The sequence below is a fragment of the Petromyzon marinus genome, chromosome 6, assembly GCF_048934315.1.
Source record: "Petromyzon marinus isolate PM22_M1 ecotype Great Lakes invasive population chromosome 6, UKy_Petmar_22M1.pri1.0, whole genome shotgun sequence".
Classification (NCBI taxonomy): domain Eukaryota; kingdom Metazoa; phylum Chordata; class Hyperoartia; order Petromyzontiformes; family Petromyzontidae; genus Petromyzon; species Petromyzon marinus.
In genome coordinates this window covers 6,705,044-6,729,385 of record NC_133672.1, presented here as the reverse complement: position 1 = coordinate 6,729,385, position 24,342 = coordinate 6,705,044, and the positions used below count along the sequence as shown (strand labels likewise).

Sequence of the window (24,342 nt, the reverse complement as noted above, 5' to 3'; positions counted from 1 at the left end):
TGCGGTCGTAAAGTGCAAAATTATATTATGTATCATGGGACCTCCTTTGCCAGTACCAACATATGAGAATCGGTTCTCCCCTTTTTCTGGCAACAAAACAGGTGTTAAGATGTTAAAACACCAAACTGAAACCTTCTACAAGGAATCATGTCTCCATTAACCACATATACTTGTGGTAAAACACATTCCTGCGGAGGGAGCTAGTAGGATCGTTGGGTTGCTCGGTCAATGGCCTGGGTCAACGGCGGCACCACGTGGTGTATTCCGCAAATATGCCCGACTGTGAGGGCGGGCACAAGCCCGCGTGAGTAGGTTAAACGTTGAGTTTTATAAGGGCACCACGCTGTGACCAGTCCCTCCCCACCCAACCCAGCCCCACCCCTCCCCACCCAGCCCCTCCCCACCCTCCCCAGCCCCTCCCCACCCTCCCCTCCCCATCCAGCCCCTCCCCACCCTCCCCTCTCCACCCAGCCCCACCCCTCCCATTTTATCCGGGTGTCTTGATACACGTGGACAGACATCCACAGACATACACAATTAATCCCCTGCCTCCTGTGAATTAATCCCGGTTAGGCTTCCAGTCCACTACGTTTCCTACCAGTAATGGCCACTAGGAGCGCATTTGTTATATATCCGGGTGTCCGGACACACGTGGAAAGACATCCACAGACATCCACAATTAATCCCCTGCCTCCTGTGAATTAATCTCGGTTGGGCTTCCAGTCCACTACGTTTCCTACCAGTAAAAAACATACTCTGATAATATATGCATTGTCTTTGATGTGGGCCAATCAGTTTCAAAGACAATGCATATAATGTGGTTAATGCAGACATGATTCCTTGTAAAAGGTTTCAGTTTGGTGTTTTAACATCTCAACACCTGTTTTGTTGCCGGAAAAACAGGGGAAAACCTATTCTCATTCTATTATGTAGTAAACTTTTCGTTTACCGAGTAAGGCCCACTGAGCTATCACGTGGAGATTTAAAACAGCCAACTTCTGTAAATGCATGTTTCTAAATGTGGAGGAAAAAACTGGAGGAATCGGAGAAAAATCTACGCCACCATGGAGAGAACATGCAAACTCCAAATATACAGGCGTCAGTCGGGATCGAACCGACGACCTCCTGCGTACCAGGCAAGGCAGATAACATCTCGCCACCGTGGCACCCTTAATGCGGTGAGGTGTAAACCATTCGGCGGAACAGCACTGAGCTACCCCGGATGGCGTGGTATGCCATAAAAAATGTAAAATACAAATTGTAGCCTGTAGAGTTTTTTTTTTAATATAAACGCCATACGAAAGAATACAATCTTCAGTAACTGCCTTTAAAGGGTGAGAAAACCCCAATAGGCGTCGGTTCGGGACCATTGCCAGAAACGTTGTTTTCCCTTTGAGTGACAGTGTCACTGACGAATGTGTTGAGTTTGGTGTTATACAATGTGGGTTGGTCATTGTGTCTCAGCGCACCAGAGTATCACGTCAAACGAGTCATATGGTGATTCTGCCGCTGCCCTGACAGTGGTGCACACAATCAACAACACCAAAAATACCTCAACATTAGTCATAAAATGATTGGCTGTTTGGGGGTGTTGGCGGGTTTAACGACACGTTTATATTTACGTAATCTAACCCAAGAAAACGTTATGGACAGTATTGGCCGCGAAAGCCAAGGTGTTTAAACATTTTTTTTTATTAATCCACAATAGAGTTTTTCGGTTTAAATCGCGTAAATATCAATGTGTCGTTAAACCCGCCACCGACCGACAGCCAATTATTAATGTTTGTCACATTCATAGTTACGCGATCTAACCCAACAACCTCTATTATGGATAATATCGGTTGCGAAAAAAGCTACGTGTTAAACAAATGTTCCTAACACTGTTGATCGACGACGTTTCGGGCTGCGTGCCCCTTCTTCGTACGCGATTCCGCCATGTTGCTCGCTTGCGGTGACAAAAGCACGTGCGTGTGAACGCCGCCGGCGCCCCATTGGTCGAAACGCCGCGTGTACATGACGTGGCGCACACGCGCTTTGAGCCCCGCGCCCCCCCGCCCCGCACGTTCTCCCTGACCAATCGCGACCCCGGCAGCACGTGCCCGCTCCTCCCCCTTCCCCCCCCCCAGTCAGCCAATCAACGGAAAGCCGCTCGCGCATCCGTCGCTGGGGAGTCGTGAAAGAGGCGGCTCCAACTTCCGTGTTTACAGCTGATCGGAGCGGCGTCCGACGCAGAAACTGTCAGTAGGAAATAATCTTATTTATCGCGATAAATCTCGCTATTTTTGTTGTTTTATTGTTTACTCTACGCGCGTCGTCGTTGTATTCTGTTAATTAGTTTGTCGAGACTCCGGGCAGCATGGACACGCGGGGTCTGCGGCGGAGGGGCGTCGGGGGAGGAGGTGGAGCGGCAGACGCGGACGAGGCGAGGGGAGCGCGGGGCGAGAAGCGGGGCGGGAGGTGAGCGCCGACATCGTCGGCATGAACATCCCTTCAGCATCGTCACCGTCATCATCGACATTGTCACCATCGTCATCACCCACATCGTCGTCGTCAGCGTAAGCGCTCTTATTAAAAGTCGTCGTCATTTCCCGCAGCGTCATCACCATCACTGCCACTGCCATCACTAATGCCATCATCAATATCATCATCAATGTCATCATCAGTATCATCAATGTTTTCATCAATATCATCATCAATGTCGTCATCAATATCATCATCAATGTCGTCATGAATATCATCAATGTCGTCATCAATATCATCAATATCATCATCAATGTCATCATCAATATCGTCATCAATATCATCAATATCGTCATCAATATCAATGTCATCAATATCATCATCAATATCATCTATATCATCAATTTCATCATCAATGTCGTAATCAATATCATCAATGTCGTCATCAATGTCATCAATATCATCACCAATGTCATCATCCTCCGCATAATCAATAACGTCAATATTATCACCACCGCTATTATAAAAAGCGCCATCATGACCGAATTGATCATCAGCATTCATCGTTATCACCGTCGTCAAAATGAATAACATCAATAACAGATGATCACATCAATACTATTATAGTTAACGTAATCAACATAATACTGTATAACATCCTCAATAACATACTTGTCGTTGACATAAATATCATACTCATTACCGTACTTTATGATCATGGTAATCATCAGTATCATCAAAGTCACAGAGCAAGAGTTGCGATGTGAGCACGAATCGCCTACGTCGTCACGAACAAAATCCAGTAAAATAATCATGATGGCACTCATCAAAATGATTGCCTATAATCGCATTACTCATATCACGAATAACATAATGGAATTGTGTTATACATTATTACCCATTCACCCTCATACAGTGTCATTAAACATTAAAGATCTATTCACTGCATATATTGAGCATGCCGATCAATCGTCAACTATTGCGCGTGGAAAATATGCACGAGGCATAGAACGATGCATAGATCCATCGGTTAATATTGATACTTTTGCTCACGATTCTGGCATTAAATTGCGTGTGATTTATGCAAATTGTATGTAATTTACGTGCCTATTGAGGCTAATAAAATCGAAACGGAACAACCGACACATGTACCGTTTGAGGATCGAGACAATACAAACGAGACGGACGTTGAATATTTGACAGGTGTTTTAAATCAGCAGCACATTACAAATGAGACGATACAGCAGAGACGATACAAACGAGAAAGGCAAACGCAAAGGAACACTGGAGACGATACAAATTAGACGAACTGTACGGTACAAACAATACCAGAGAGTAAGACAATACAATACAAACAAGGACAATTCGTACAATACGAATGACACGCGCACAGTACACACAGAAACGGACGATGGAGTACAATTGAGATGGCGCCGAACGAAATTTAATGGCATTCTTGAGTCAAAACTGGTCCTTGAGTCATTGATTGACTATTCCTGGAATTGCTGGGAGCGGTTGTGGAGTTGAAATGTTTTCGTCATAACCATTGATCAATATATTTTACTTAACTCGTTACCTCCCATCACCACCAACCTACCATCCCAGCGTGCGTCTGGTTTCCAGTGGTGAGGTCGTGTACACGGTAAGTTCTTCTTGCCACCTTTTCCTACTCGGTAAATAAGCGGACAGTTCGCCTCCTTATGCTGTCCCTGTGCCTCCGCATACAACAACAACAATCCCATCGGTCACACGGCCTTTCTGGGAGTGAATGTTTCGGCGTCATTCCGTTGGCTAATGCCCTCTGCAAGCCCCGCGTTGGGCACTGTGTGAATAGGGCATTAAAGTCTTAACAATGCCGGTACGAAGGAGTGCTAAGGCTCTTGTAGTTCCAGCAAACTGAAACCAACATCATACAGTGTTGAGTCACTGTATACTCGTAGAGTTTTCATAATAAAAGTTTTTGGGTTAGATCGCGTAAGTATAAATGTGTCGTAACCCTCCACCACCCGACACAGCCAGTAAGGTTTGTAAACAACGCGCAAATTAGTTACTACTTCAGCCCACCGGTGTGTTGGAGAGTAAATCTACACATTGTAAATGTTGTGGCTGTGTCAGGTAGTGGAGGGTTACGACATATACTTACGCGATCCAACCCAAAAACCTTTATTATGAATAATATTGGTCGCGAAAGCCAACGTTTTAAACTAGTATAGCTTTTATTGTTTTATATTTTTCTTATTTTATTGTTTCCCTTCTATGTGACTTTACCGAAAGAACCAAGAATATGAATTCCTGCAGTCACGAAAGCTTTAAATCTAAATTTAGTATAGCTTTATTTAAAACATACATCTGGACAGGCTGCACTTTGGTGGGAGTGCCCTACTAATAATGCTAAATCTGTAATTTCAAGTCGTAGTTCGGGATCAAGTCCGCCTTTCACAATGTGTGGGACCTCAGCAGTGGTTGTCACGTAGAAAAGCCAGTCCCATTCACACACATGCAATGGTATTTTTAGCGTATGATTCATGTTCGTTTCGTCTTGTACCGTAAATATTGACTTATCATGTCGTAAAAATGGGATTTTTTTAAAGTGCCGTTATGACACCTAATCGCCTTGCAGCCTATGTTCACTGCCGTTTCGCCTCTGCAGAAGATGATAGGAACCTTACTTAAAAGTATCAGTATGTACGTTTGATGTTCTGATAAATGCTGGGATGACACACCGTTGTATACTGGCCCGTTTCGACCACTGCTTATCATACATTTGAAGTCAAAGTGTATCCTTGTACTTTCAAAAGGCTGGGTCAGTTTCTCTCCAGAATGAAAAGTGTTGGGTTCCCACGAATTTTATCAACCACAAAGGGTAGATTGAGTTAACGAAGGTCTCATCTTCACTTATTAAACGTATTAACTATTGTATATACGACAGACCCAATTCCTCTTTGCTATTGACTCACCCCATTGGAATATTTTGGTAAAATTGCAGAAGAACCGGTTGACTTCAGCAGTCACATACAATGATCTGCAATCGGCACAAATCAGCCAGGAAAGTGGCTCATGTAATGTTGAACTTTTTTCGCACTGTACGTAACCAACCATGCCAATCAGATGTGCGGGGGAAGGCCAACAAACTAAACATAAAAAGCAGTTTTTCGATTTAAAGCTTTCGTGACTGCAAGGATTCATTTTCTTTGGTTCTTTGGGTAAAGTCACGTAGAATGAGAATAAAATAATAAAATAAAACAATAAAATTCTCACGACATGTCGTCCCGACAGGTTTGTTCCTTTCACCTGAAGAAGGCCACTTGTGTTGTGGCCGAAACGTCGTGAGAATTTTATTGTTTTATTTTATTATTTTATTCTCATTCTACGTGACTTTACCGAAAGAACCAAATAAGATAAAAAGCAGTTCTAAAGAAATGAGTTATCAAAAGGAAACGAGTTTTCATAACAAAACAAATGCTGCTTTGGCTTTCTCACAGTACAGTTTTTCCTTTGCATTTCTTAATTTCATTTTTTAATTAATGATTTTATGCATACATTGTTGACTTTTGAGAGTTTGTTTGCAATTAACAGTCCGCTCCTGGTGAGCTGTTCATATTTCAATTCAAGTGTCCCTCTGTGAACTTAAATTTTTTACGTTTTCTCAAGTCACTAAATGTCACCCTGTTAATGTTGTTGTTATCAGCCAGTGTTACTGATAAAGGAAGCTTTTTTCTTTGTACTTGTGCACGACTGCCAGTTGACGACTCTTGGTTTTTTGTTGTTTTTACATTTCAGTTTTTTTTTAAATAGGCTGTTCTGTTTTCTACAACGCTTATGAGAAATGTTTTGTAAAGAGGAACTGAAGATCATTGTGAAATAAGCTGGCTTTTGGTTACATATATTTATGTATGTTTCTTATTATCCATGTTTATTATGTTGAGTTCACCTGATCGGTAGTAGTAATTGCGATATACTAATTCTTTAAAATCACCACTGAAAAGCATACTGACGCTGGTCTCTCCTGCCTTGTAAATGTAAAATATATACCAGTGGCTTAGGATGGCCAACAGACATAGGCATCATTCAGTGGTCATTTAACTTGTTTTTATCTCCACGCAGAGGGCATGTATGATATTTGACACCAGTATAGACACAATGTGAAGTACAATGAGATCATTAGATTTTTTTTTAATGTTGACTTGACTTGAATTCTTGGGTATGTGGTCACATTGTGACTCTGCTAATACCTATACATTAAGAATGATTAAAGTAATTTCTTCAGGTTGCTGGACAATGTTAGCTCGTATGCTGGTTTGGGAATCCCTCTGGGGTCGATAAAAGTAAGAACCATTTGTGAGAAGTGGCCGTCCAGTGCAGGGGAAGGCCTCGCTTCATAAGTACTGAATTATACACATACTGATTGCTTCGGGTTACCAAGCAAAGGGAACGAGTGCACCTCAATTGCCCATTTGAGAATAAAGACACTTTGTTCATAACATAGGAACATCATGCTACATATAAACAGGGCATTGCTTATCTGCAAATTCAATGAACCATGACTATATCCCATGCCCTCACAGATTAGCCTCGTTGTGTGATGGCCATCAGGAAGATTAACCGCAGCTTAGATGGAAAGTGCCTTCTATCCTAGCACCATAAATTATACGCACCCACTGTGTTACGGCTGCAGTTGTCGAAACAATTTTCGCGCAAGATAATGCATGCATTGGGGCGAGTCAGCTGCCTGTAGCGTTTTGTGTAACATTTGGTTACAGAAGCTCCTTCTTGCCTCTTAAGCCAGTAGTTTTGAAAGTGTGGAGGGATTTTCTCGGCTGATGATGCTCCCAAAATACAGGTACTCTCTCCCAAATTATGATTTGCAGGACTCGCAATTGGCGTGGTAGTTTTAAGTCAAATTAGCCCATCACCATCCCTCTGGTTTTGATCAAATGAGAATGAATTATAATTTGTCTTACAAAATGATTGACTCGCACCGTAGAAACGTGGACTTTGCTCTATGGACTCACCGCCACTAAACTGGGATGAGCAATTCGATTGGAGAGTATTTGGGTTATATTATTAATACTGTAGGCCTTCATCCAGCAGGGAACTGACAAAGGTCCGTATGTTATTATCATTATTAACATTACAGTCGGCTCCAGTAAAGGGATTTAGAAGTTGGTACCCTTGTGTTTCATTTTCCCCATGCAGGTGGCGTTGGGTGAAGTGGGTGCTGGCAGTTGTGCTGGTGATCTACGTGGCTGTGCCCATTTTGGTCAAGGTGTGCCCCACCATCCAAGCCAAGATCGTCTTCCTCAACTTCAGTCAGTACCTTGATATCAGCACTCGCAACTATTAGGAAGCCACCGGAACTATGCACTTTTATATCGACATTGAAAACTCATTTCTTTAAAATTGCTTTTTGTGTTTAGTTTATTGTCCTTCCCCCACACCTCCGATTAGCACTGTTGGCTACATATGGTGCAAAATACGTCCATCATACATACATGGATTAATGGCACATGGTGCTTTGGAGTTGACTTGGTTTCCCACTACTGGTTGTATTTGATGTTAAGACTTTCCCTGTTCTTTCAAAGGCAGACTCCACAATGGGCAGAGGTGTGTGCTCCATAACCCAACTCGCGTACTGCATCACTCCTCATCGATTCTCGCCAGCAGCACTTGCCCATACCTTTTTGTCATGATGTGTGCGGGACAGTACGTGTACCATTCTTCATTGAGCTGCATGACCCACTGAGCCTGGGTCTCAACCACACAACCAACCAGTACTTGACTCCGGAGCCAGGTGTGCGCCTGGGAGTTTGGTGAGTGTTGGCCTCAAGGCTCTCAACAACAGGCAATTTAATAAACACCTGCATATGTGGTGATGCATCCGTACTTGTACACATAATGCTCATATGTGTACATTCATGCATTTCCACTTTTCCATAAAAATAGCCCTCGCAACAATTACAATCTAAATTTTATTGAGTGTCAAAATACAACCTCATCTCCAGACACTCTACAGAAGCAGTGGGTATTGTTATTTTATAGACAGAAATAGGCCATCGTACAGAAGAAGACCTTGAGCCTGGACTTGATCAAGGGGACGCAGCTGACACCACAGATTGCTGGGGGAAGGGGATACCAGACTCTTAAGGGCAGCAGAGCATAATGAGGGATGACATCAACAATGGCGTCTGTGGCACAGCTCGGCACGCTGAGGCCAGCGATGGCTCGCTGGCAACACATTACAGGACATATCCTGGTGACGTAGGTCTTATTTTATCTTGAATACAAGGAGAGTACAACTTTTGTCTGTTTGACCCATCAGGCACACTGTCCCTGCCAGCCAGTGGAAGGAGGCTGAGGGCAAGGACCAGCAGTGGTACGATGCGGCGCTAGGCAATGGAGCACCGGTGTTTGTCTACTTCCATGGAAACGCTGGGACCAGGTGAGGCGAGAGAGTGAGTCGTAATGCCAGAATCGGAATCGGAAGTTTTATTTACCCAAGTAAAGCCCGTCGAGCTAAGAAGTTCTTTTACAAGGGCAACTCGGTTGGCAGACAACATCGGAGACATTTGCGCTGCTCTGCCCTGCTCTGCCAAATCCATTTGTGTCCAGATTTGAATCAATAGCAGTCTTCAATGTCTGTTTGAGAGTGTTTTTAGTATTTTTTTTTTACTAACTCATGGAAGTATAGTGCATGCGTATTTGAACAATAATGCAATATTGTGGCATTGAAATGCTCTGCACCTAGTTAACACATTGAACTTAAGTAGGAGCATGCCCTGAGTTTTGTGTGTTTTTTTACGTGTTTCACGTATTATTAATATGCATTTAGTATGAAGTTAAAAAAATTGTTCCGTTTGGGAAATCTATCTGGCAGTGTGTTATAAGAATGTTCTACTGTGGAGAGACAATGGTGGTGGTGAAAGTTATAAACAATAAGTGCCGAAAATATCTGCTTTTCCACCATCAGCTGGGCCATAATGAGGATAAGTGCACCTCGCAAACACTCACGTGTATCTCGCAAACATATATAGAGATTTGTATCTTCTGAAAGCCAGGTATGCGTTTCAAATGTCAGCCCTAATGTGGTGTATCTTGTGTTACATTTTCAGAGGAGGACATCACAGAGTGGAGCTGTATAAGGTATGTGTTTACAGTGCTGTACATAGATATCTAGAGGACAATGAACCCTTATAGTGGCCATGGACTCATGCATAAAGAGCCCGGCTTCAACCTTGGCTTGGAAAAATCGAAGCCAGTAGCTTTTAAATTGTTGGTATGGCGGTCCGCAATCAACACCTCTGGTCCCCATGTTCCCCCCTCCCCAGGTTACTAAGGCCAGTACTCAGAGATCACATGTCCACGCCTCTAGTCAACGTGGTGTTACTAAATCATGTTTCATATTGTGTGTTAGTGCGTTTTGTTGCCGCATCATAGCGAGGGTGTTCCCTGCAAGAATTATGAATTTCTCCATCAGTTGTGACTTCAAATGGATGATTTTACATTTATGTGCGTGCCTCCTTGGGTGTGTAGGTGCTGAGTGCCAGTGGCTTTCACGTGGTGACACTGGACTATCGGGGTAAGTAATGTGATAACTGTACAATACTAACCTGCTTTGCATGATACTCAATTGCGTGACTAAGGATTCATTGAAAAGTTTCAGGCTTCAGTCAGATAAATTAACTTGATATTGGTATCGTTCCCAATTGTCGGTGTGCACATGCTTTATTTTTTGATTGCTGGTTAAAACAAATTATTTGGTATGGAATAAACTGATTTTAGCATCAGATGATATTTTAAGGCAGGATTTAAAGCAAATTAGCACTGGTCATTCTACGGAGAGACCAACCCCTACTATGGGCGTATGTAAATTCCACCACCTGACTCAGGGCTGCCAGAGGTAATGCTACCAAATTGCTTGATTGGGCAAGGAGACATCTTGACTTGACTTAACTGTAGTTGAAGAACACGTTTGAACCAAGGGGATCTGGCAGGTGCACCACCTGATGTAATGTCGTCGTCGTCGATGCCTGCCAGGTTGGGGTGACTCCACGGGCACGCCCACGGAGGAGGGCATCACGGCAGATGCCATCTTCGTGTACAAGTGGGCACAGCAGCGGGCGGCAGGGCCCGTGTACATCTGGGGACACTCGCTCGGCACTGGGTGAGCTCGCTGTGATTGGCCGTGCGTGCACGCGTGTGTATGTGTGTGTGTGGGGAATTGTGGGGAGTGGTAGTGTAGCGGTTAGCGCGCTGCGCTATGAACCCGGCGACCCGGGTTCGATTCCCGCTCACGGCCAACACCAGTGACGATTATCTGAACTGGTCCTGGGCCTCCCCTAGGTCAACTCAGCCTCAAATGAGTACCTGGTGTGGTGTGTAAACATTGCCACTGGGGAGAAAAAAGGCGGTCGGGCGTGGTGCTGGCCACCCACCACCTCGTGTACCGTTCCATCCTTCATAGGTGCTCGCTAACAGTACTTGCTCCTACAGTCTTAAGGCTATACGGGGGATCTTTGTCTTTGTGTGGGGAATGGGCTCAAAGTGCACATGGCCTGGCACAAACGTTGTGGTGACGTCACCGCCACTTAGTGGCGAATGGCGGTTGTTGTTGTTGTGTGGGGAATGGTTAACAACGAACTCTGGCTTCCTCGAGTATGGCTCGACAGGTTTTACTCCGTCTGCTATAACAGCAGTTGCCCCAGCAGTATGTACCTATGTATGTTGAACTTCTTTTGCACCTAGAAGGGAAATAATAAAAGAATAAAAATAAAACGATAAAATTCTCACGACGTTTCGGCCAACGCAAGCTGCTTGCGTTGTGGCCGAAACGTCGTGAGAATTTTATTTTATAATGTTTTATTTTTATTATTTTATTATTTCCCTTCTACGTGACTTTACCGAAAGAACCAAGAATATGAATCCCTGCAGTCACGAAAACTTTAAATCGAAAAAATCCTTTTGCACTGTTAGTAGCCAACCGTGTCAATCAGGGGTGTGGAGGAAGGACAACAAACTAAACACAAACACTATTTCGAGAGAACGAATTTTTAATCTAGCAGTATATACGATTACTTGGGAGATCATTCAGTTTATGTCTTTGTGCTCTGTATGCATGTATGTTTGAGTTAATGTTTATTTTTTATTTTTTTTCAGAGTTGCTACAAATGTGGGTCGGAAACTGTGTGAGCAAGGTATTGGAATTTCACGTAAAATTCCTTAACTATTAGTCGTTAACGAATTAACACCATAAATTTGTAATTACCAATATTACCAGCACCAGTGGTTTACAGCAACGACAGCAACATCATGATGATAATAATGACATCACCATTAGCAGTGGCAGCAGCAAGAGGGAACAGCATGATTGCTGGCATCTTCATCATGTTCATGTGGGAAATTTGATGAATTTAGCACTTGCTATAACCACTTCTGGTTAATCATTCTTACCTGCAAGATATTTCGGACAATGGAACCTTATTTCAGATGTAATTATTTAGCGTATGTGTTGCGGTGCAATCCACGACTCCGAAGCAGTTTGCGGTTAGGGGCTCACGCCACATTTATGAAGGGCTTACGCCAAGTTTGTTAAGGGCTTATTCCAAGTTTGTTAAGGGCTTATGCTGAACCAAAACCCCCATAGCCGATAACTCCCCAGGGGACAGGGTACTGTCATCCCTACAACCCCGGCTAACTCGGAACTCCCCCCTTCCCCCATGCCGGGACTACCCCAACCTCGGCCGGTCGGGCGGAGTAGCCTCCCCTAGCCTCGGGTGAGGATCAACTACCCTGAGTCCCCACTCCTACCCCCGACGAACCCCGGTTACACCCCGGGTCCCTCTTTAAATACCCCCCCTGGGGCATGACGTCACCGTCCCCCAGGGTCCGCCTGAGGTCACGTTCTGCGACGCCACTCTCTCCGAGGGCGAGCGTGACGTGCCGTCAACCACTACTCCCCTACATATGGATAACAGTGTGTCGATGGAATTGGACTGTAACTTGGATTTGCTCGTGAATGTTAAGAGTGATGAGCTCCTCCTGTCTCACTTGGTGCTGCTCTCTGTCGTGCATAGGGGCACCCCCAGGTGCTGTCATCTTGGAAGCTCCGTTCACCAATATCCGGGAGGAGGCCGATAGTCACCCTCTCGCCCAGGTAGGAAGCATTGACGACACGCTCTTCATCATGGCTCTAGACGGCACATCCTTCACGTGTACCCTCATCTACATTTCATCCTCATGTGTACTTAATGTTGCACAGAAATCCAAAGGTAATGAAAAATACTTTGGAAAATAGTACAGTTGGACATACAAAAATCCTGCTCTTGATGAGAAAGTATGGAGTCATATTCTTGGTTCTTTCGGTAAAGTCACGTAGAAGGGAAACAATAAAAGAATAAAAATATAAAACAATTTTATTGTTAAATATTTTTATATATTGCTTAATATTTTTATTATTTTATTGTTTCCCTTTACTGAAAGAACCAAGAATATGAATCCCTGCAGTCACGAAAGCTTTAAATAAAAAAGTATGGAGTATAATGTTTAAGGAGATTGCAATATGTGTGTGCCCTATAAAGAGTATACCAACACAATACAGACATTTAGAAATGGTACACCATTGCAATTTAGTAGAGTATTACAACACAAAGCTAACATGAATAGCGGTGGGAGAGCTATTTTTTTTTCTTCAAATAATTCCTATTGGGAATATGTATTGAACTCGTGGCACCAATGGGGGGTACTCGTCGAGCAGCAGCACATGACAAGTAAGATGTATTGAATATGAGGCACCATTGTTGAGGAATGGGCTAGTGTCAGGGTTGGTGGTGTAGGATTATTGCCAGGGCAGATATCTGGGATAGTATCAAACCTAGCGTTACATGATGGCATATTCTAAAACAAGTGTTGTGTTGTATCTTATGTTTGTGCGTGCGTGTGCGTGTGCAGATATACAAAATATTTCCCGCCTTTGACTGGTTCTTCTTGGACTCGATCACGGACAGTGGCGTTAGGTTCGCAAGTGACGAGAAGTAAGGGGGTTTTTATTTTTGCCGCTTTCAGATATTAAGTCGTCTTTTAAATCATTAAGGAATAAGAGCATCTTGAAAAAAAAGTCTTGACATTCTGATGACGGTATGGATAAATTATGTGCCAACATCAGTGTCTGGCCAAGTGCTGATGCGGTTTGAGCACTTGGCTCGACCGAACAAGGTTGCGGGTTCAAAATCTGGTCCGGGGATTTAACTAATACCTTTCAAATGTTAGTTTAAGCAGGAAGATGCGTTGACTTTTGACTTGCTATTGAACCACTGTTTATATGAAACACGTATAGTCTTGTTCTGTCATATAACAAAAGTTCAATACAAACTATAGTTGACGTTTATGCCACACACCTTGATTTCTTAGAACACAATTGTGTCTACACTACATTGCAGTTATCCCAATCAAACATTACCATATTTTAAATGGCTAGCAGACAGGCAAACTTGCAGATGATCAAAGCTGAAATTCACAAGTGATTACACATAATTGGCAAATATGAGACCTGCGCATCTGCATTTGAGACTTCTGGGTTGAATGAGTGACTGCTTTTGCATGTGCCTCTGAACTTAACTGTGCGTGTGTTTATTAATGTGTATGAGAATGGTGGCACCGTAGTTAGTCCATAGCACTACGATCCCAGTGACCTGCCTTTGCTTTGCTGGCCATGCACAAGACCAACGACGATTGTTTATCACAACCTGGCCTGAGTCGCCTCTAGATCAGCTCAGCCTAAAATGAATACCTGTTGCGCCTAGCATCACTCATAAGGACAGCTAGGCATTCTTCTTTCTTTCTTATGGCATTAATGACACTTTTACCGCTATCCCTTTTGTTTGCCATTCCAGCAGTTGCCCGACAGTTTGTAAAGAAACATGGGGAAGGCCAAATGTGTGTGTGTGTGTACATTTATGTCTGTGTGTGTACCTGTACTTGTGTGGATCAGTGTGCAGCACATCACTTGTCCCCTCTTGATCCTGCATGCTGAAGATGACCACATTGTGCCCTTCCATCTTGGAAAAAAGGTAAACAGAAGAATAGAAATCTGTGGAAGTTTCTGGTGTTGTAAACAATATATATTTTACAGAATGTATCGTTTTGTGTGAAAAAGTGATTTTATTTAACGTTGATTAAATTTAGTCTATGATCATTTAACCCAGGTGAAATCCCATTGAGATTCAATAAGCGTTTTGGGTAATTGTAGTCACACGGGTGTAGTTATTACTGAATTGGTGTACTGTGGTATACTCTTAGAGATGTAAACAAGGGTTTTAACATCCACTTAAAATGGTCAGGGGGCTCTCGCGAAGGGCTCCACTCAATATAAAGTTACGAGTTCGTATCTCAGCTGTGGTTGATTCAATTTGGCATCCTTCTGGGGCAGTAAAACGATGGACCACGATGCGGCGAGTCCACAGTGCTCATGCTGTGGAGAAACCAGCCCTCACCCACCAATGGCTCAGTGCCGCTCGTGGAAATTAGTGTAGTAGAAACTGACTTTTTTCACTTGGGAACCGCTGCGTCTGAAGATACTTTTTCAGATCGTGTGCTTGTGATATTTGGCCAATATTTTATTCGCGAACGTGATTACTTATATGTGGTACAGTGGCAATGGTTCGTACACTTTGAAAACTATGGGTTCCTAGATATGCACACATTTGATAGCAATGTCTTAAGTTGTCTTGGGCCTTCACTAGGTTGCCACAGTCTTACGATGGGTACATAGTGAACATTATCACTGAAGAAATAAATGTCTGTTGTGATTCTGTTATGCAGGTGTGCTAACAGCATATGACCCTGCATTTCCAAAATGCTAAATGGAAAATCTGTCTATGTGTGTGTGTCTACTTAACTGCTTGCAGCTCTACGACATAGCAGCATCAGCGAAAGTGAATGTGGAGTTTGTCCCATTTGCAGCCAACCTAGGCTACCGCCACAAGTACGTGTATTCAGATCCAGGACTGCCACTCATTATCAGGTGAGAATTACATCTCCTTCACTCGTGTCATAGTCACTTCTGAAACGGGGGAAATGGCTTCCCTTTGACGGTAAATGTGTCCGTGTCGCAAAGTGGTCGAGCGGTCAACTCAAATCGGAAGGTTGCGAGGTCAAATTCAGGTTGTCGGGGGGTTGACCCAGCCCTCCATGTCCCTGGGGTTGATAAAATACCCTACATATAATTTTGTGAGAAGTCATCAGTGGTATTCCTAAGGAGAAGACTGGCCCTTGCCATTACAATGTCGAATTTTTGCAACTGGCTGTGGGCTATCAACAGAGATGATGAGTGTGTAGTGATCATTTGTACATGGACACGGTGTGTTACTGTAATTGCCTTTCAGTGGCAATTACAGCACCTCCAATTAAGACGGTTGCCTACATATGGAAGTTCAACATACATATAGTACTAGAATGATTACATTTGCAAAGTAGTCCCTTGACTACTGATTACTCTGAGTTAGAAGTAAACAAATAACACTTGTATTTTCAAAGTAGCATAATCTGATTGCTTTATTTTTGTCATGAGCATTTTATTCCAATTAGAATACATTACGTTGAATTAACCTTGGAAATAACACTTTTTCAGTATACTGCGTGCAACTGTTGCAAACCTACTCGTCTCACAATTGGAGATTTAAATGTAAAAACTATCATCATAGAGCATATTACCACATATGCCTTCTTGTGTTGATAAAATGAGTGCCACTGTGGGAATTCAATGCTGCTTTCCTGATGGCATGTTAACAGCGTACACGGCTCCTGTCATGTACACACTACCTGTGCAACAACTGTGCTTTTGTTTTGTTTCTGCCTCTGCAGGAGGTTCCTCAGCCTCTGAGGGAGGATACTAGACATGTGTTTCTTGGTGGGAGTACACAGAGTCTGGGAATAGGACATCTGTACATCCACGGAGGGAGGGAAGTTGCTTTGTGCTACTTTGATTTGATTTTTTACAGCAAAATCTAAACTAACATTGTAAAAGAAGAACAAATTAGAATAAATGTTTCAAGCATTGGATGTGACAGGTAGTAAACGCTTGTGCAATGTACCATGCTGTGGGCATGGCAGTGAAATCGTGGATTTTCACTGCTACTGACCAAATGTATCCCAGCCAAGGTCGGTGCCTGCAAAATGTTGAAAACTGTCTTGCAGTGCTTTTGTGTGCATGGTGTGACCTAATGAACAAGGATGTGATTAACGATTCTGCAAAATGTACACGTCTCTTTCAAAGGAAGGTGCAACTCAAAACACAGGTGGATGCTATTAATGTCAAGACAGTATTGATCGAAACCAATCTCGCAGTTGAAATCAGCTTCCGTGATTAGAGGACGACATTTTCACTTCTCATATCCTGGCTTCCGACTACAGGAAGGCGTGTGAGCCTTTTAAAGCCAGCCTCAAGTGCTTCTGCTTCCACTAGAGGAAAAGCACTTGAGGCTGGGGAAGGGCAGAGATGATTAATCGGCCATTGATTTTACACCCCTCCTCGGGTACGAGAGGTTGGTAATGGTTTACAATTACAGAATGGGCGATAACGGTGGTGACATAGTGGGTACACAGTTGTTTTAGCACTGATGTGAAGGTTCGTTTCTCTTGAATGTTGCACATGGTTGGTGGTATTCACCTGTATTAGGATTGCTCTTGATGATGCTGTGGCTTGTTCCCAATTGGTGCTGTTGTCCTCCACTGATGCAATTTTCAGTGGGGGCATGAGGTGTCTGTGGACCAGTCCATTGGTGGCCAGCGGGGATGGGTGAGGTTGATTTGGACTGCAGAAACGGTGGTGTGATGTCACACTTTCCCACGCATCTATATATACGCAAAAATGTAAGAAACATTTTGAGTAAATGTTTTGGATATTTGGTTGACGCTGTTAATATTTACAGGCGTAGCAACTGTGGCACGTAGAGCAAATATGTTTTCACGTAAATGCTAAAAGATTGATATTTCCTGTCTGCACTGGGATGCAAATAATTTAACACTGCATAGCCCCATAATGCAGTGCTGCTTCATGGCAAATATGCAATCAGAGCTCTCACTTCGTTAATAGGCTTGCTGCGATATGACAATATAACGTATCAGATTATGTAATATATCGTTATGTCGTATTTACCGCTAATATTAAATATTACATTTCCTGATTTAAAATATGAAATAAACTTGATAATTCAAGTTGTAAATAACTATCTTATAAAATGTGTGCATGCATAAAGCTTTGCGATGTTACTGATGGCATGGCAATTGACATTATTTTAGTAGTAATGCTGATTTCTTATAACTGACAGCATTTGTAAAATGGAATTACAGGATTAGAGTATTTGTGAAAGGCTTATGTTAAGTGAACTGCAGTTCGAAGAACTATTAAAGTAATCTTTACTCGTACTGAAATTTAGCAAAGCATACAATAACGTAAACTACAAATACTGTAGAACGTAATGGGAAACTGATAATGTAATAATTTCCATATCGTGAAATGTGGTGTTGTGTCGTTAATAATTATATCGCAGCATCCTTATTAATTGGAGGCACAGGGTACCTAGATTCCTGAGAGACTGGCTGGGTGAGTCTCAGGCTTCCCACTGGGTTCGTGGTAAGACTGCTCGAATGGCTGTGTGCAGCTGTGCAATGCAGTCATACATAGCAGCTGTGCCATGCAGTTATACATAATGTGCATTTCAAGCATGTAAATGAGTCCAGAGAGCATGGTTCCCCTGATGTCCATTCAGATGCTCTCCTGTCTATACCTACAGAACTGTAGTACAGCAAGGCCTCGTTTAATGTGGTAGATGCGTTCCCGCTCAGAAACCGCGTTGACGGGCACGTTCCGTATTGTGCGAAAAGCGTTCCCAAATGAAAGAACCGCGTTTATGGCGAAAAGTGTTGTGTTTTGAACACGCGGCATTACATCATGGGACCTCCTTTGCCAGTACCAAAATATGAGAATAGGTTTTCCCCTTTTTTCTGGCAACAAAACAGGTGTTAATATGTTAAAACAGCAAACTGAAACCTTTTACAAGGAATCATGTCTGCATTATCCACATATACTTGTGGTAAAAAAAATACTCTGATAATATATGCATTGTCTTTGAAACTGATTGGTCCACACCCGGAGACAGCTTTCTTTCTTCAAACGGTGTTAGACCAGAGGACGCCAAAAGGCTCGAAAGAAAGCTGTCTCCGGCGTGGACCAATCAGTTTCAAAGACGATGCATATATTATCATAGTTTAAAGTTTGGTGTTTTAACATCTCAACACAGCTGTTTTGTTGGCAGAAAAAAGTGGAAAACCTATTTTCACGCGGCATTATGTAAGGAACTAATACGGTATGCTGCGCTCGTCTTAACCCACGGGGTAGCCATGTCTCGTTGAGAACACTAGATGGTGCTATGGCAGCGTTATACTTACATTTTTCACCCATTTCATTAACGGAGCTTCAAACTCGCGGTGGACAGCCGTGCACACGGAGACTTACTTCCGCTTCCACAAAAACGACACCGGTGTTTTTTTTTGGTTGCCCTCTCCTTTTATTTCAATGCTTTTGTGATTGTTGCCCTTAGAGATTTTAATTTGGGAGTGAATTTCGAGCTGCATAGAGTGTATAATTGTAAGTCCTGCTCATGATCGAGACTGTGGTGTTCACTGTTTTATTCACTAATTTTGCCTGAATGGTTTACAAATGCACCTCACCAAGAGACAGATGGCTCAGGGGTTTAATACTGTGTGCCAGTATCTGAGAATCTGAAAAAATGTGTGACCGAGTTCCTGGGTTAAAATCCCACTGTAAATAAAAAAAGGTTCCTAATGAAGAAAGTTGGCTGCTTTAAATTTAGTTACTGATGGCATAACAAATAACAACTTGAAGCACTTTGTTTTGCACTTTGGCCTCTTATGTAAGGATGTGTTCATTAGATGTGTAAATAACCTTAAGAGGGTACAGATTAGTATTTGTGAGAGACAGGTCCTTAACGAATGTCATCACTCAATGGTTATTTTACAGAGACTGGGTGCATATACAGTATGTTTTTGGATGAAAAAAAAATCCCTTCACACCATTCCTCCATGCCAAAGGTACAATTGTGAATATTTATCATTGGCTAAAATCAAAACATTAAAAACACTTTCCCCAACTTTGGTATTTACACCATTTACCCCATCAATGATGGTACATTCTCTTAAAAAAATCGAATATTGTGTTGATTGTGGTGCTACAACCACTTCATTTCAAATAACCAAGAGAAAAATAAAATACTTAAATGCAAAAATCCCAAGGATTTTATACATTTTGCTAGAAAGCATGGTAAACCATTTGCAGTGATTGTATCAAATTGTGTGTTGCTGGTGAGAAGTGATTGCATTCCTCGTGCTTTGCTCAGAATCATATATTGTATATTGGTGGTTTCTCGTAAGAAAATCTTAAGTTGCACAATTATACCTGATTTTTGTCGTATTAACATGAATAAGCATAAACCTTTAAGTTTTATCAATGCAAGAGCTTCGTAATACGAAGCTAAGTTTAGATGCATTATAATGCACTCTGCGTGGGCTAACCTACTGCTTACATTTTAGCGGCAATATCACTCCATCCCATTACCACAGCCACTGAACACGTCCACTATCAATGCCTTGACTCATCATCGCAAGCGCCTTTTGATGGTGGATTTTGGTAAGGCTCTACAGCTGTGAAAGAGCTACATGTAAATAAAAAAGCACAACACACCGACATGAGAATCACTTTTTTAGGACCATTTTGATGTATTGGTGGACACTTTTTCAACAATTTAATGAGTATGTGAAGCAATTGGCGGGACCCCGGGGTCCCATCACTGCCCCGGGGTGGGAAAAACCGCGTAGCGACACGAGTCTTGCCTTACCGACAACAAAACTAGTGTCAATCGATTGGCCTCGTCGAGAGCTACTCGAGGCACTAAGTTTCTTAAAAAGTTGAAAAATTACATAAACACGTTAAATTCACTGCGGGGGCGGGGCTCGCCTTGGCAAAGAAGCTGAGGATCGACGGCTGACCGGAGGGCGTTGTCGCCGCGCGCGACTGCGGCAGACGCCCCCCGGGGCTTGCGTTTGGCCGGTGGGGTTGCGCCCATCGCGTTGATCGCCGCCTGCTGCTGGCGCTTGTTGGCGCGAGTCTGGGCGGGCGGCGCGTTGCTGTCGGGATCACGAGTGGGCGGACTGAAAAATAATTATTGACCTGATTTTTGCGGGACCCCGGGGTCCCGCCAAATGATTCATATGTCCAAACTAGTTTTATTTCTGGATCGTTTTATCACTATAATACGTACCGTAACACGTCACTGACAGGAATTATGTCCATTGGTTGAGACTAATGGAGGAGTGGCAACAAAGGGGATAACATGCCCAAGTGGCGAGATGTTAACTACCTCGCCTGGTATGCAAGAGGTCGTGGGTTCTATCCCAACCTGTATATTTGGAGTTTGCATGTTCTCCCCGTGGTCGCGCGGATTATCTCCGGTTTTTCCCTCCATTTAGAAACATGCGCTTGAGTATTTGGCTGTTATAAATTTGTACGTGTTAAGTCATTTCATTGAGCTATCATTTGTGACAAGGTCGCTCCTGAAAAAAGAACTATGATAGCTCACTGGCCGTTATCTGTTAAAATAAAAAAAGTTTGTATAGTGGACGTGCACTGTGCGGATGGAGTGAGGATTGTTGTATCCGTCTGACCATGAGGGATTGTGACGGCTTGGGGAGACCCTCATCCACAGTGGATAGGTCGCAGCAGATGATAACATTCCCCCTCGGCGGCCGTGTGTGACTTCTCATAGTTCACCTCTAGATGCGTATATGGTACCCCATCGGTCATTATTACAGATATATATTTGCCTGTTTCCGTCATGAAGATACTTTTAAACGTGTGTTTTTTTTTTTTTACAAATTGTGTGAAGATGATTTTGTCCTGTATTGTCCGTTTTAGTTTCAGTATTTAAACATACAATAAAATACTTCCCAAATACCCTCTCACCTGATTATAAAAAAATTTGCTCAAACTACATTCAAGTCTAACATTATTTAAGACCCTGGGTAAAACGTGTGAAGTACCAGATATCGCATTCATGACGTTATTACAATTTTTACAGTAATAATTTTTGATGAGAAAATTGAGCCGTAAACGTTCAGAGGAAGGTTCTGCAATTTCTTAACGAATGCTTTAAATATATAATACCAGTCATAATTTTAAATCAAATCTATCAATCGCTCGGCAAAATGAAAACTCTTAAACAATTGTTAATGCACTTCAACATCGGTTTTTGTTTTAAGATTACAAACAATCGCGCAACGTTTAGCATTGTGGTGAAGGGTCATTAGGATTTACGTTCTCATGTTGCTGCGTTGCCTAAAGAAAACTTAATCACCCCGTTTCCCTCTGCTCCTCCTGGGAGTGTCCTATGTCACTTCTACAACACGATGTGACCATGGTTTACTTGAAGTATAAATTCGGTGATTGTCATGCATGCAGTGATTGCAGGGGGTGTTGTGTGGCATGTTTCTGTATCCAAAGGTGGGAACAGCCTATCTCACCAAGCATCGTCATGGTTATCTTAACTGCTTAGAATTAATTCCCATCTTTGGGTTGAAGTACATTCTACAAGTTCAATCATATAAAGAATTAAATCCCAACTGAATGTGATACGAATGCTCAACTGACCATTATCAGGCCGCAAGTTCAAATTTCAGTCGGCGGTTGACAGCCCACCATCCTTTTGGGACTCATAAAATGAGTATCAATTTGTATGTAGTCAACAGTGGTAATCTTATGCAGAGATTCGCCCCCCGGCAGAGGAATGTGCAATTTCCACCACTTGCTCAGGACTGTCAATGAAAATGAGCATTGTACCGATGCTTAAACCATTTCATCCGCTATGGCAGTTGATGAACCGGTGGTGGAAAGTCTGGATTTAGTGTATAGGGATGAGGCTGACTACCAAGATGTACTAAAGTTCTGACTGAAAATTGTTTATTGCATATAAAACATTCTGTTATGGCAAAACATCCTTGAGGTGGAATATATAGGTTTGCTGTGGTTCAATGTGGGTAACGTTTTGGTATTTTTGTTTGGTCAAACTCTTAAATACATTGAGACCACTGCTTTACAAAAAATACATGGTATACTATCTGTTCTATTCAAATAAAAATTGAAACTTAACAAGTGTAACTGTGTAACCTGAAATAAGTAAACCTGTTTTGAATTTTCACTTGCTTCCTGTTGTATTTGGGACTTTTGGAGAGAAAACGTTTCCTGTTGTATTTAAGCAGAGGAAAAACAATTTGAATTACGTGCCTTTTATACAGGAATAAAGTCATCAAATGATAATAATCCTTGAATTCATGTAGGAAATTCTTAAACTCAAGGCATTTAGGAGGGTCCGAGATTGGGATGTTTAGCGAATGCAGTTTGCTTCAAGTGGTCAAAAATGTACAGTGAGGGAAAAAAGTATTTGATCCCCTGCTGATTTTGTACGTTTACCCACTGACAAAGAAATGATGAGTCTATAATTGTAATGGTAGGTTTATTTGAACAATGAGAGACAGAATAACAACAACAAAATCCAGAAAAACGCATGTCAAATATGTTATAAATTTATTTGCATTTTAATGAGGGAAATAAGTATTTGACCCCCTCTCAATTAGAAAGATTTCTGGCTCCTAGGTGTCTTTTATACAGTTAATGAGCTGAGATTAGGAGCACACTCTTAAAGGGAGTGCTCATAATCTCAGCTTGTTACCTGTATAAAAGACACCTGTCCACAGAAGCAATAAATCAATCAGATTCCAAACTCTCCACCATGGCCAAGACCAAAGAGCTCTCCAAGGATGTCAGGGACAAGATTGTAGACCTACACAAGGCTGGAATGAGCTACAAGACCATTGCCAAGCAGCTTGGTGAGGTGACAACAGTTGGTGCGATTATTCGCAAATGGAAGAAACACAAAAGAACTGTCAATCTCCCTCGGCCTGGGGCTCCATGGAAGATCTCACTTCGTGGAGTTGCAATGATCATGAGAACGGTGAGGAATTAGCCCAGAACTACACGGGGGGACCTTGTCAATGATCTCAAGGCAGCTGGGACCATAGTTACCAAGAAAGCAATTGGTAACACACTACGCCGTGAAGGACTGAAATCCTGCAGCGCCCGCAGGTCCCCTGCTCAAGAAGCACGTATACATGTCCGTCTGAAGTTTGCCAATGAACATCTGAATGATTCAGAGGACAACTGGGTGAAAGTGTTGTGGTCAGATGAGACCAAAATGGAGCTCTTTGGCATCAACTCAACTCGCCGTGTTTGGAGGAGGAGGAATGCTGCCTATGACCCCAAGAACACCATCCCCACCGTCAAACATGGAGGTGGAAACATTATGCTTTGGGGGTGTTTTTCTGCTAAGGGGACAGGACAACTTCACCGCATCAAAGGGACGATGGACGGGGCCAATTACCGTCAAATATTGGGTGAGAACCTCCTTCCCTCAGCCAGGGCATTGAAAATGGGTCGTGGATGGGTATTCCAGCATGACAATGACCCAAAACACACGGCCAAGGTAACAAAGGAGTGGCTCAAAAAGAAGCACATTAAGGTCCTGGAGTGGCCGAGCCAGTCTCCAGACCTTAATCCCATAGAAAATCTGTGGAGGGAGCTGAAGGTTCGAGTTGCCAAACGTCAGCCTCGAAACCTTGATGACTTGGAGAAGATTTGCAAACAGGAGTGGGACAAAATCCCTCTTGAGATGTGTGCAAACCTGGTGGCCAATTACAAGAAACGTCTGACCTCTGATTGCCAACAAGGGTTTTGCCACCAATTACTAAGTCATCTTTTGCAGA

The 24,342-nt window shown here is 42.8% G+C and overlaps 1 protein-coding gene and 1 long non-coding RNA gene across 4 annotated transcripts; one reads left to right on the top strand and one right to left on the bottom strand.

The window, feature by feature from the left end:
• Nucleotides 1-2,140: 2,140 nt before the first annotated feature.
• On the top strand, nt 2,141-22,721 carry ABHD12 (abhydrolase domain containing 12, lysophospholipase). 2 transcript variants are annotated; one of them, XM_032948249.2, is made up of 14 exons: nt 2,141-2,237; nt 2,336-2,457; nt 7,657-7,769; nt 8,165-8,270; nt 8,780-8,899; nt 9,570-9,600; nt 9,991-10,036; nt 10,495-10,621; nt 11,614-11,651; nt 12,531-12,610; nt 13,405-13,487; nt 14,444-14,522; nt 15,360-15,475; nt 16,315-22,721. In XM_032948249.2, exons 2-14 carry the CDS (start codon nt 2,357-2,359, stop codon nt 16,331-16,333), a joined length of 1,059 nt encoding a protein of 352 aa, XP_032804140.1. In that variant the 5' UTR covers nt 2,141-2,237; nt 2,336-2,356; the 3' UTR covers nt 16,334-22,721. The 2 variants fall into 2 exon arrangements, with proteins under 2 accessions (XP_032804140.1, XP_032804139.1); XM_032948248.2 differs by having other exon boundaries at nt 2,150-2,457.
• Nucleotides 11,490-17,242, bottom strand: LOC116939624 (uncharacterized). Of its 2 annotated transcripts, none has more exons than XR_004402440.2 (3): nt 17,120-17,242; nt 14,425-14,510; nt 11,490-12,660 (listed from the first exon to the last, which is right to left on the bottom strand). It is a non-coding gene; the product is annotated as an uncharacterized LOC116939624 (long non-coding RNA). The 2 variants fall into 2 exon arrangements; XR_004402439.2 differs by having other exon boundaries at nt 11,490-12,646.
• Nucleotides 22,722-24,342: the final 1,621 nt, after the last annotated feature.